This window comes from Acomys russatus, chromosome 28 (assembly GCF_903995435.1).
Source record: "Acomys russatus chromosome 28, mAcoRus1.1, whole genome shotgun sequence".
NCBI lineage: Eukaryota > Metazoa > Chordata > Mammalia > Rodentia > Muridae > Acomys > Acomys russatus.
In genome coordinates, this window is record NC_067164.1 from 35,829,072 (window position 1) to 35,841,677 (window position 12,606).

Below are 12,606 nucleotides of genomic sequence, written 5' to 3' on the forward strand. Positions count from 1 at the left end.
GTCAGCCTTGATCTAGCTGATTTCAGTGTCGTCTCCTTCTCTCCAGCCCCTCCCTCAGCCCATAGGGAGGATATTGGGGCTACCGAAATACCAAAGTTACTTTATCCCCTTTCCACGCTTATCCTGGCTAAGGGCTAGCCTTACACTGGCAAAGTTATGGCTGGATTTAGACAGTTGCAACGTGTGTCTGATCTGTTTGGCAGACCCCTCAGTCTTTCCCACGTCCTTGCACCAAGTGAGTTACTGTGACTCTCAGTGCTGGGAGCTCAGGCCCCTTGGACCCATTCCTGTGGAACTAAGCAAAAAACAAACCAAGCTGCCCTGGCCCTTCATTTGCGGTGGGGCTTCTGCTGCTCTCATCTCTGTCCCTTTGATAGCAAGTGACTGAGGACTGGTTTCCCCAGCTAAATGGAGAGTTCAGGTTATCCTGCATCTGCTCAGCTGCCAAAAGTGATTAGATGTGAAGAGTGTGGTTGGGTAGAGCCAGAGTGAGTCTTGGTAAGGAATAGTAACTGTATAATAATACCTTACTTCTAGAGTCACAACTAGTTTTCTTGAAATACTGTATGTCTTGAGACCGGGACCTTCCTTGCTTGCTACTTGAATGTGAAAGGAGTCCTTTTAAGAAGGTGCCGTTGTCTAATGCAGACAAACATGCTGGGTCTGGCCGAAAGCAAAGAAAATTACAAAAAGACAAATTTTTGTAAAACAAGAAAGAGCCTTTCCATCCTGATGCCCTTCTCTACATTTCCCAAAGCCCCTGCATGACTCGGGAAGCACTAGGCTGCAGGCACACTGGAGTGCAAGGGGACTGGGTCCCAGTGGGGGAGCTTCTGTGCGCTTTCTGGCTGTGCTGTTAGCAACAAACATGGTGGTGTTGTTTTATTGTTTCCCCTGAGCTGGGCTTTGCTTTAAACATATATATGTTATCTCTTTTAATCCTTTCCACAACCCAGTGTAAATGGGGTAATTAACCCCACTTTTCGCATAAAAATACTGAGTCTACAGATGTTTGGTTACTTGCCTGAAGTCACTTTACTGAGAGTCGACATTTGGGATTTGCCTTGATGCCCAGTTGAGCTTTCCACTCTGCCCTTGGCAGACCATGCTAGAGGCTGCAGACTTTGAGGGTCTTGTGTCTCCTTGTAATAGAGCTGATGAAAGATAGTCAGCAGGGCATGGTCTAGAGGACAGGAGGACTGCATTTCGGCAGTCAAGATCCCTCAAGGCCTGCGCTGCCTTTGGAAGGGGAGAAGGGAGCAAGAGAGAGGTTTGGCCTCGAGCAACGGGTTCCTTCAAGCTTCACGTGGCTGAAGGTCAGAGTCGTCTGTGGTGTGACAACACTGACTCACTGAGTTCTGCGGTTACCTGAGAGAAGGGCCCTCTCTGAAACCCTTCCAGGACAGTGTTGACAAAAACAGTTGAAGAGGAAAGCAGTGATGGGACGTTAGGTAGTGGCTAGCCAGAAGTGGCCATCTGCCCATCAGACATTCCTATTGGTCACCACCTCACTCTGTCTGTCAGAGAACATGAAGTTCTCCCTGTGTCCCCATCTCCTTCTTTACCCTTTCTGTCTTCCTCACTGTCCACTGTACCTCATTTATCTGTTACTTTCTTTGCTCATTTCCTTCTATTTTGTTCTCTTTTTCTTTCTCTTCTGTGTTGAGCTGTTCTCTTTGTTCTTTATTTCTGTCTCCTCAACTCCCTCCAATTGCTATAATTAAGTTGAGAAAAATGCTCAGTCTTTGAGTTTAGCTTCACCCCTGAGATTTCATGTCCAAGACCCTTTTTGCGAAGCCCTGTCTGTCTTGGGTTCCTCGGATGTGGCGTCAGTGACTGAAGAAGGGTCCTACTGAGTGCCAGCTCTGTGAGCGTCTGACACACCGCCGCGCTAACCTTCCCTCTCTGCCCTCTTCAGCCTCCTTCTTCCCCTCTAGAGCACTGTTGTTTATTTGCCCAGGGCTGCTTCCTTGATCTTCACTGACTGAACAGTACCTGATTACTCCAGGGAACTGACCCAATCCTTATAAGTAGTTGTTGTTCTTGATATTTGGGGGTTGGGGGGGCATGGCAAGTCCTCTACCATCCAGAAACGCTGATCTCCCAAACTGCATGGTCAGACGTACCCAGTGAAGCCTGTCCAGGACTGGAAATGTCATTCCTTTATTTTCCATTTGTTGATGGCAACTGTAAACTTTCCCAGTTTCTCTTCCTTGCTGGTGTGCAGTGAGCTTGCAGTACGAGGAGAACTTAACTAGCTTAATTCTGCTCATCGATCTAGATCAGAGTTCCATTGCAGGATGGAAGGAGGAGCAAGTCAATAGAAGAGAGAGAGGAGGAATATCAAAGGGTCCGAGAGAGAATATTTGCCCGAGAGGTAAGTGTAGCTTCTGAGAGTTGTCAGACCATAGCTTTTAGCTCTTAATCTTTGCAACTGTGAATGGAATGAGCCCTCCATGAATGTTGTGGGATCTTTTTGTTTCCTTTCCTTTTCTTTTCTATTTTTAACCAACATCAGTCAGTCCCAGATTTGACCTCTAAAACTGAATGTGGCTTATCAAGAAGCTATGGGTTTTTATTTTGAAATACATTCTGCTGTATGGTATACAAAGAGACTCGAAACTTGGAGTGGCTGAATTTGGTAAATATAACTAGACTGGAAAGAGAATTGGTTTTGGCAGAACTGATGAAAGGGCCCTAAGTCTTGCCTGTGAAGCCCTCCTCCCACTCACCCTCTAGACTCCCACTGTCTGTTCTGCACATCTTTGCTTTTCAGTAGAAGACTCAGTGTCCACATGGACTCCACATTCATCTTGTTTGGCCAGCTTGTTTTCAGGGTATGTTGTTCTGGCTGATTCTCTATAGCTGCCACATTCCCCGTGCATACACAGAGAGCACCCTAGTCCCTCCAGACACTACTTGCATGGGAAGCCTCCTTCTTTCTATATTTCTTACCTTCTAGAACAGTGGTGGCTCCATGGTCCAAAGGGTAACTGTGTTTTTAAGAACTGTGAGCCATATCAAAATATACTTGTCACCCTGTATCTAGTTGCCTTTGCTTATTATTCCAAGAGATGTTTAGCAGGATTACAGGAAAGAGCTTAGATAAGCAACAGATGAACAGATCTCTGAAACATGTACACCAGGATAGAATAACATCTTAGCAACAAAGGAAGTTTAAGCCAAGTGGACGGACACTACTCTCCTCCCATCCCTCTATTCTTCTTCTCTCATCAAGACCCCTCCCATTTTTATATCACACACAAACACACGCAGAACAACGTGTGTGTCTTTTCATCATCACCTCACCCAGAAAATAAAGTCTCCAACTCCAGAAAAATGCTCGTTTCATTGTCTAGAGAGAGAGCCAAGCGATTTTAAGAATTCTTATGGAAAATGACACACAGCAAGCTTTCTGGCCTAGAATTCAAAAAGCAATCTTCTTACCTTCTATTATGTAGACTTCCATTCTGAGTTAGAAAAGTCTGTCCTTCAAATACTATCCCTACCTAAAGAGAGTTTAGTGCATTGCCTGCAAACCAGGTGGGTGGACTGAGAGGAGAGATGTTATAGTTATGGCTAGGATGGCCCTAAACTGTGACTAGAAGTGCTTATGTGGTACTTACTGTCTTAGTATTTCATATAGGTTAACTTGTATCATCTTCACAATAGGTCTGTGAAGGAGTTTTAATTATTTTTTCTCACTTTATAAATGAAAAACTAAGACACAGGTTCAGTAACAGCTTACCTACCATGGCATTGCTAATTAGTCAAGGTGCCGGTGTTGGATGTAGACAGTCTGGCTCCAGAGTCCACGTTCATAACCTAATGGCAGCTGCCTCTTGATGGCTTGCCCTGCTCTGGGGTCTTCAGTGACGGCCACGCTGACTATCTGCGTGCTCCTCTGCTTCCCTGACACATGGAAAACGACTGCCTCACTGTGTCACTGTGTCACGCCCTCGCAAAGCCATTATCTGAATGCACAGACAGCTTATCACAGAACACTAGGCCTAGTTATCAGCCATAGTGGAACACATCTGCCTCCAGCCACAGTAAAGGCAAAGTTAGCACTTCTCTCCTCTTTCCTTCCTGATGTCTAGTCTCTCAAGCCTCTACTAATATGTATGTATTCTTTGTTAAATCCTTGTGGATTTATCACTTTCGTTTCAGTACTTCCTAGCTCTTGTAGTAGAGGCCTCGGAAATCTCAGAAGATCTAGATGAGGAGAAATGGCCAAATTCCACCATCCTCCAAAGAGTCCATGTGGAGAGGAGCCCGCCCAGTCAGAGGGAGTGATTAAGGGTAGAGTGAGGACAAGGAGGCAGGCCCAGAAGAACGGGAAGTGCCAAGAAGGGTGTTCGGATGGAAATGCTGCTGCTGCAGCCTTCTCTAGGGCCAGAGCTGTGTTTTGGGAAAGCTGCTCTGTGCAGACCCTGCTGTGCCCAACAGCTGGACGCTGGCCCTCGGTGCCTTTTTCTAAGGTTTGGGAGTCTACCACAGGGTTGGCCTCACTCAGCTCAGTGGCTTGGTCAGAAAATGATCTGGTGGAACTGTTTCAGACTTCTGATGTCCTAATTTTTTTCTAGGCTCTAAAAATTATCTGCTTCCCCAATATCTCACCCATAATGGGGCTCAAGTCACACTGCCTTTCATTTGGGCAGAAAGAAAACAGCCACTGAGGTTAATTTACAAAAAAATGAAATTTCCTTTTCATGTGTCCTTTCCTTTGCACATGCTTTAAGATGACAATGTCAGTTACTACATTCAGTCACTACCAGAGCAATAAATGTAGAGCTAAAAAGGGGATGATTAGGCTCATAGCTTTCCTGCCCCTCCTCTCCCTACTTCTCCCTTGTCAGCCTTCATTGAAATGTTGTGGAAAGGCTAAAAATGCCAAATGTTTTCACACTGAAGGTGAGAAGTCAGCCTGGGGCACGGCAGTGGGTTACCCTAGCCTCACCCCTCACCCTAGCCTCACACCACCCCCTGTTGGTGGGGTGAGAGCTTTGGTTTAAAGATCGTGGGCATTCCTAGCATCGTGGACATCCTTTGCTGTTGCGCCTTATAATTTTCTTATGAATTATTTTCCGTTTTCTCCCCCTACCTAGACTGGCCAGAATGGATATCTAAATGACATCAGGTGAGTACCACTGAGCATGCTCTCTGCTTATCCTTCGCTTTTATCAGTGAGGTTGTGTATATTATATGCCCTATAATGATACTATTCTTGTCTTGTTTTGTTTTGTTTTTGGTGTTAACCAACAGACTCTCCAAAGAAGCCTTTTCTTCTAGCTCTCACAAGAGAAGGCAGATTTTTAGGTACTTGTGTGTGATCTGTATCTCTCTTTTTTATTTTTAATTTTGTTTTGCTGTAATCTTTTCAGTGGAGTGAGTGGGTTTTCTCCATGCATGGCTGCTTGTGAAATAATTAAATTTGTGGGTTTTGCAACACTGGATTCTTTTTCCCTTTTTGGAGGAAAAAAGGTTCCTCCTCAGTGACTTTATTGAGTAGATGTGGTAGGGAGCGACTAGTCGTGCCTGAGACAGGTAGGTACTATTTCCACCCACAGATGGGCTAGAATTGGGCACTTGTAAAGGATTCGAACCTACAGGTAGTATAAGGTGAAAGAATAGGTGTCTCCTGACTGCCTTTGCTCAGCCTGTAGAAAGGTGTGGACAGCTGAGATCTGAACCTAGAACAAGGACTATTTTGTATCTCTAGAGGAAAAAAATACATGCATGCATATAAATACATACATGAATATCTGTGTGTAGTGTTCTTGTTGACAAGATACTATACAGTAAGATGGCCTCAGAGAGGATAGGTCGCATTAGAATGAGCCTAGAGCATGTCCTTTAAAAGACTGTCTGTCTATCACCCTCCGTCCTGAGGAGAGCTGCTGCTCCTGGCTGCATTAACTCCCCTAGCACCTGGTGCTCTTCATCTTTTCACAAAACAACTGTAACAAAATCTTTTTGTTTCAATCTCTCAGTCCCATCTCAAGGGATAGTATAAAATGGAGGTGAGAGAAATACCCTGTGCTGGTACCAGCTCACTGTAAGTTTATTCTTCCTGATTTGCCAACAGAAAAACTACAGAACTCAGGGACCCTGAGTATTTAACATTCTACTTCAGTACTACTCTTTCCAAAGGGTGTTTCTGTTTTTTAAAGTCATGAGTGATAGGAAACTCGGATTATAGGTCTCCTCTCTAACGCTGCAGTTGCCCTCTCTCCTTGTTGACCTTCCTAGGGCTAGTGAGCCTGAGATGCTCAGCGGTCACCAGGGTGCACTACTCACATCAGGTGACTCACAAGCACTTGTGGTGTCCTCTGGCCAATTCTACTTTCACTCATGTGTGCCTGCCCACACACAAAGATACGCACACATACACATACATAAAAATAAATCTTAAAAAGAAGAGAAGAAAGAAATTGGAACGATGAAATTTTCCAACATTGGGATAGAGAATTTTCATTTCTCTGAATTTTTAAAAAAGATATATTTTAGCAGGCGTGGTGGCACATGTCTTTAATTCCAGCACTTGTGGGGCAGAGGCAGGCGGGTCTTTGTGAGTTTGAGGCCAGACTGATCTACATAGTGAGGACAGCCAAGGCTATGTAGAGAAATGCTGTCACAAAAGACCAAAGCAAAAAGATTTTTTTTTGTTTTATGTGTATGGGTATTTTGCGTGTGTGCGTGTAGAGGTAGGGGTGTGTGTGTATGTGTGTGTGTGTGTGTGTGTGTGTGTGTGTGTGTGTACGTACACCACATACATGCAGTGCCCACAGAGGCAGAAGAGGGTGTTGGATTCCTTGAAACAGGTTAGAGTTGTGAGTTACCATGTGCATCCTGGATATCAGACTCAGGTCTTATGGAAAAATATCCAGTGTTCTTAACCACTGAGCCATCTCTCCATCCCCTCTGACCTCTTTTATCCCTGTACAGTGCTGCCCTGAGGTACATCAGAAAACCAGAGGCAGAGTGAGCTTTGATGATTGATGGAAGCAAAGATATGTAAAGTTCTCACGTTTAAAAGATGAAGATTTTGCTGGATAATGTACAGCGAGCAGGCATAACCATCCCAGAGTGTCTTTGACAACAGCTGTGTGTGAACAATGCAGTACATATGTTGCCAAAGTCAATCTTTACTCGTTCAACTCTCTGAATACACTGGCCTGTAAACAATACTGGTTTATATCAGAGGAGACAAAGGCACAGAGATGACATAGCCAGCCCTAGTACACCTGGCTGTAAGTGGCAACCCTGAGGCTGATTTTTGTCCAGTGTGCTTTTTCTGTCCCACAGCAGCTGTTTACAAGCCTTGTTTCTTCCTCTCAAGCTTGTGTTTATTTGAAGCCCTAGTTCAGATTCACAGCTAGGAATGCTGCTTACCCATGAGCATCAGGCTGCACCAAACTGCAGGGGATGGCTTGAAGACTCTGGTGAGCAAGTGTAACCCACACCTTTCCAAATATTTTTTTTTTTGAGACTTATTTATTTATTTATACAGTATTCTGACTGCATGTGTGCCTCCACTCCAGAAGAGGGCACCAGATCTCATTATGGATGGATTGTGAGCCACCATGTGATTGCTGGGAATTGAACTCAGGACCTCAGGAAGAGCAGACAGTGCTTGCTCTTAACCTCTGAGCCATCTCTCCAGCCCCCCAAGTCTTTTTTTTTTTTTTTTTTTTAAATTCAAACCTGAAAAACCCAACTGTGTTTGATTAACAGTGACTAAAGGTCACTAGTGAGATGAATTCAGCAGGAAAGTTGCCTCTGCCCAGGATTCACATGGCGAGAGAGGAATGCCAACTATGGGGCTGTCCTCTGACCTTTACACACACATACACACACACACACACAAACACACACACACACACACACACACACACCAAATGTAAAAAAAAAAATAAAAAATAAAATTGTGAGTAGAGAAATGGCTCAGCTCCTGTAGAGGACTGAGTCCCTTCCATTCCCAGCACCCGTTACGAGGCCCACCGTTGTCTATTATTGCAGCTTCATGGGAATCTGACACCTTCTGGCCTCCATGGGCACATGCATCGCATACACATACCCCCTACTGACGCCCACACGCATAAGCAGCTGGGTGTGGTGGAGCACACTTTTGATCCTAGCCCTTGGGAAGAGCTAGAGTAAGAGGTCTTTATGAGTTCAAGGGCCAGTTCTAAGACAGCCAGGGCTACAGTGAGACCCTGTCTCACATCAATGAATCCAATAAATAAAAGACGATGTGCAAAGGCTTAAGACAAGAGAACTTTTTCTTTTGTTTTTTGAGACATGGTTTCTCTGTATAATAGTCCTGACTGTCCTGGAACTCTCCCCCTCCCCCTTTGCTTTTTTGAGTAGGGTTTTTCTCTGTGTAGCCTTGGCTGTCCTGGATTCACTATGTAAACCAGGATGGCCTCCTTCAACTCACAAGAGTTGGCTTTAGAAAAGCCTCGTGGCTTTAGAAAATTTTTTAAACCTAGGTTAGGTGCTGGTAATGCGGTTCAGCTGGTAGAGAACTTAACTAGTGTACAAAGGACCTGGGTGCATGGGCAACACCACGTGGAATGGAGGTGGTGGTGCACAGCTTCAATCCCAGCACCCAGGAGGTGGAGGCAGGAGGGTCAGAAGTCCAAGATCAATCTTGGTAGTTTGAGGCCCAAAAAAAAAAAGTATTTAAAATGTAGGATCATAGAGTGACTTCCTACCCTGTTTACTGTAAAACCTTCCGTTGCCACTGCCTCATACATTTCTGTCCCAGTTCATGCCTTTAAAAGTATATACTACACCTTTAATCCCAGCGCTTGGGAGGCAGAAATAGGCGGATCACTGTGAGTTTGAGGCCAGCCTGTCTACAGAGTGAGTCTAGGACAGCCAAGGCTACACAGAAAAACCCTGTCTTGGAAAAAAGAAAAGTATATACTATACCTAATTTCGTCACCCATACTGACAATAACTATGTCAACTTCAAAGTTCTTACTTTATTGATAAATGAGCCACACTACGGCTTAGTGTTCCTTATCAAATACTTCTCAGACCCAACAAATTGGACCTCTTACTATAAAAACTAAATTAAATCTACTTAAAAACTAAATCAGAGTAGTTTGAGGTGAAGCTTACTTGGCACAGCACTTGTTGCCTAACTTGTAGGATGCCCTGCATTTGATCCGTTAGACCACATGAGCAGTCCAGTGCCACACACACCTACAAGCCAGCACCAAGGAGGAGCCACAGCCCAAGACCATTCTTGGCTACATACCAGGGTTCAGGCCTGCTTGGGCTAGTACCCCATCTTGACACAGAGACAAAGATTAGAGCTAATTTAGCCTGAATTAGCTCTGGTTTTGTAATAACACAAAGTGCGAGTATGCTCTTTATCCTTATCCCATCTCTCTAGCATAACCCAACCCAATCCTCAGAATTGAATTTAAGTGGTTCTCCCAAATTGTCATGTTTTCAGTGAAATAATTATTTATAGAGAAGGAAACTGATGGATTTTTCTCATGAGATTCTCCCTCAAGAGAATAATGTATTCAGTCATCAGACAGTCCACATTTTGAGCGTTTACTGTCACTGCCTTGGGGAAACTGGGTACAGAAGCACTACTTCCTAGGGTAAAGACGCCTCATTCAAGCCCAGCGCTCAGGAGGCAGAGGCAGATAGGTCTCTAAATTTGAGGCTAGTCCAGTCTGCAGAGTGAGGTCCAGGACAGCCAGGGTAGGATAATGGAATCCTATCTGTGGAAAAAGAAACAGAAGAGGGGTGGAAACAAGCTAGCTCACCCACTCACACTCAGAATAACAAAGCCTTTGGAGCTAAAGTGACTGGGATAGCATTTTCTATTCAGTTTTGGTGGATAATGGTAAAACGAAGGGGATCCCAACGAGTGTGATTTTTGCCAGGTACTCACCGGTGCATCTACAAAGTCTTTATAACTGTTGTCACTTGGTCCCCTTAGGTAGGAGTTGTTGGGAAAAGTGAAATGAGGGGAACTTCTGAATCCTGAATGCTCTTAGTACGGAGCAGTAAGCCCTCAGGAAAGCTGAGGTGATAGCTCAGCCTGTGCAGTGTCCACTCTGCAATCATGAAGACCTGACGTCAGATCCCCAAGCCTGTGGAAGAGCTGGCCATGGTAGCTGTCCATAGCCGCTGTCCTGGGAAGAGCAGTGAGGCAAAAGCAGGAGCATCCATGGCGCTCACAGGCCAGCAATCTAGCTGAGCTCTTCAGCTATCCAGGTTCAGTGAGAGCCACTGTCCCAAAAAAGAAGGTGGAAGGCTGGTGAGGTGACTCAGTGAGGAAAGATGCCTGCCATCAAGCCTGACAGCTTAGATCTGATCCCTGGGAGCCACATGGTAAAAGAGAACCATACTTGCAAATTGTCCTCTGACCTACATACACATGTACTCAAAATAACAATAAAGTGTAACAGTGAAAACATTTAAAAAATAGTAGAGCCTGATCAAGGAAAATATGTGATGTTTACTTCTGGTCTTCACACACATGTACTACATACACGTTGACACACACACACAACTCAAAAGAACAAAAAAAAAAAAAAATCAAAATTTGATTCCTAGCACCCACACCCATTGGCTCACAACTGCTTACTGCAAGGAATCCTCTTTTCTGTTTTCCTTAGACATCCATACACTGTGGCATGCACACACACAAATCCAGACACACATAAACGAGAAGTAAATCTTCAGAGGCTGGAGAGACAGCTCAGCAGTTGAGAGCACTGGCTGCTCTTGCAGAGGACCTGGGTTCAGTTCCCAGCACCACATCGTTCCAGGGGATCTGATGCCCTCTGTGGGTTTTGTGGACACCAGGCACACACATAGTACATATACATTTATTCAAGCAAAACCTTTATACACATTTAAATAAATACTTTTTTAAGACAAGACAAAAATGTCAGGCCAATAATGGCTATCTTGGCATCCTGTCATTTTTAAATCACAGGCAATCTCCCCACTCCACAAGATGGGGCTTTCTTTATGTAGCCCTGACTGTCCTGGACTTGCTCTGTAGACCAGGCTGGCCTTAAACTCAGAGATCCACCTGCCTCTGCCTCCCTAGTGCTGGGAATAAAGGTGTGCACCACCACACCCAGAACAGGTGATGCTTTTACCGTCAGGATAAGCCTGACATTTCAAAGCAAATAAGAACAGAAGAATCCCTTTCTCAGTAGCTTTGTGCCTTACTCAAGGCAGTGAGATTATAAACACGAAGGCAGTTATGCCCAGTCAAGCCGCTGCCCTCTCTGCCAAGTCCTAAGCATATACTTGATCTTCCTGATGACCATGTCAGTCCTTACAAGCTGTGGAATCTTTTTCTCAGATAACAAGATGGAACTTCCAGAGAATAATTTGGACAGTCAGACTGTTCACTGTAACCACCTTCCAATCTGGAAAGATATTCCTAAGCAGCACCTCTGCTGGCTTAGAGGCACGCTGTTTGGAGACCTGTTGTGGGGTGTATCCATGTCACTGGCTACGCCTACCTTCTACCAGCAGTAGCTTCCAGGAGTCCATTTGTTTTAAGAAGTTCCAGAAGTTGCTGCTACCCTTCTGTTGCCCTCTGTTTCCTAGCATGTGTGAGGTCCCTGCAGGGTGTGGAAAAGAGATCTCAGTGCCATGTATGTTGCTTCCCATTTGCCTAAATCCACTGTGCTGAATTAGCTGCCGGTTCTGTCTTTCAGATTTGCCCGTGTTCTTTGTTACTGTACTGGACCTTGTTCTGTCTGCTCCCATCAGATCCTAGTTGGCCAGCCAACTAACAAGAAATCAATATCCATGCTCCACTCTTCTTTAAAAAGTGATCTCTCTCTTGGCCCTTGTGTTGAAGTGGGTGGGTGGGGGGAACCTCTGACCACTGTGGTTTCTGCAGGGGGAACCGTGAAGGGCTGAGCCGCACCTCAAGCAGCAGACAGAGCAGCACAGACAGTGACCTCAAATCCCTGGATCCACGGCCTTGGAGCAGCACAGACTCAGATGGTTCTGTCCGGAGTATGCGACCCCCGGTCACCAAAGCCAGCAGCTTCAGTGGGATCTCCATCCTCACCCGTGGTGACAGCATTGGCAGCAGTAAAGGTGGCAGTGCAGGAAGGATCTCTAGGCCAGGTACAGCAGCATCTCTCCTTCCCTCCTTGCTTGTCTTTTGAAAAATATGTTAGTAACTGTTGAGGAAGCATCTGCTTCAGTATAGTTTTCTGGAGACTTGGACAGCATTACCAGAAGAGAGGAAATCTGATTCTTGGGTCCATTACCCATTCTTAAATCTAGTTGCCTCTTTGATTTTTTTTTCTGACTTTCTGTTCTTTTTTAGGAAGGAAGGAAGGAAGGAAAGCTGGTTGGAGTTCACTATTTTGTTTGGCTGAGGTGGATTATTAGTCCAGGGCAGGTTACATGGCACTTTGATAAAGTGTAACTGTGTGTAACTGATCAGTAGTAGCCAACATACCAGAACTAGGAAGAGGTGGACGCTCATGTTACGTGGAAGCTTGTCAGCACCTTCAGTGCTCCCAACCCCCCTCCATTCCTGCTACAGTCTTACCAGAGGGCTATTTAGCTCTCCATATACAGTTGACCTGA

The 12,606-nt window shown here is 45.1% G+C and overlaps 1 protein-coding gene across 1 annotated transcript in view; it reads left to right on the forward strand.

Annotated features, from left to right (window-relative positions):
- Positions 1-12,606, forward strand: part of R3hdm2 (R3H domain containing 2) — a 120,801-nt gene that overhangs the window by 81,489 nt on the left and 26,706 nt on the right. Inside the window, exons 11-14 of the mRNA XM_051170694.1 lie at positions 2,282-2,377; positions 5,109-5,140; positions 5,266-5,319; positions 11,903-12,135. Coding sequence (XP_051026651.1) covers positions 2,282-2,377; positions 5,109-5,140; positions 5,266-5,319; positions 11,903-12,135 — 415 coding nt within the window. The remainder of the gene's footprint in view (positions 1-2,281; positions 2,378-5,108; positions 5,141-5,265; positions 5,320-11,902; positions 12,136-12,606) is intronic.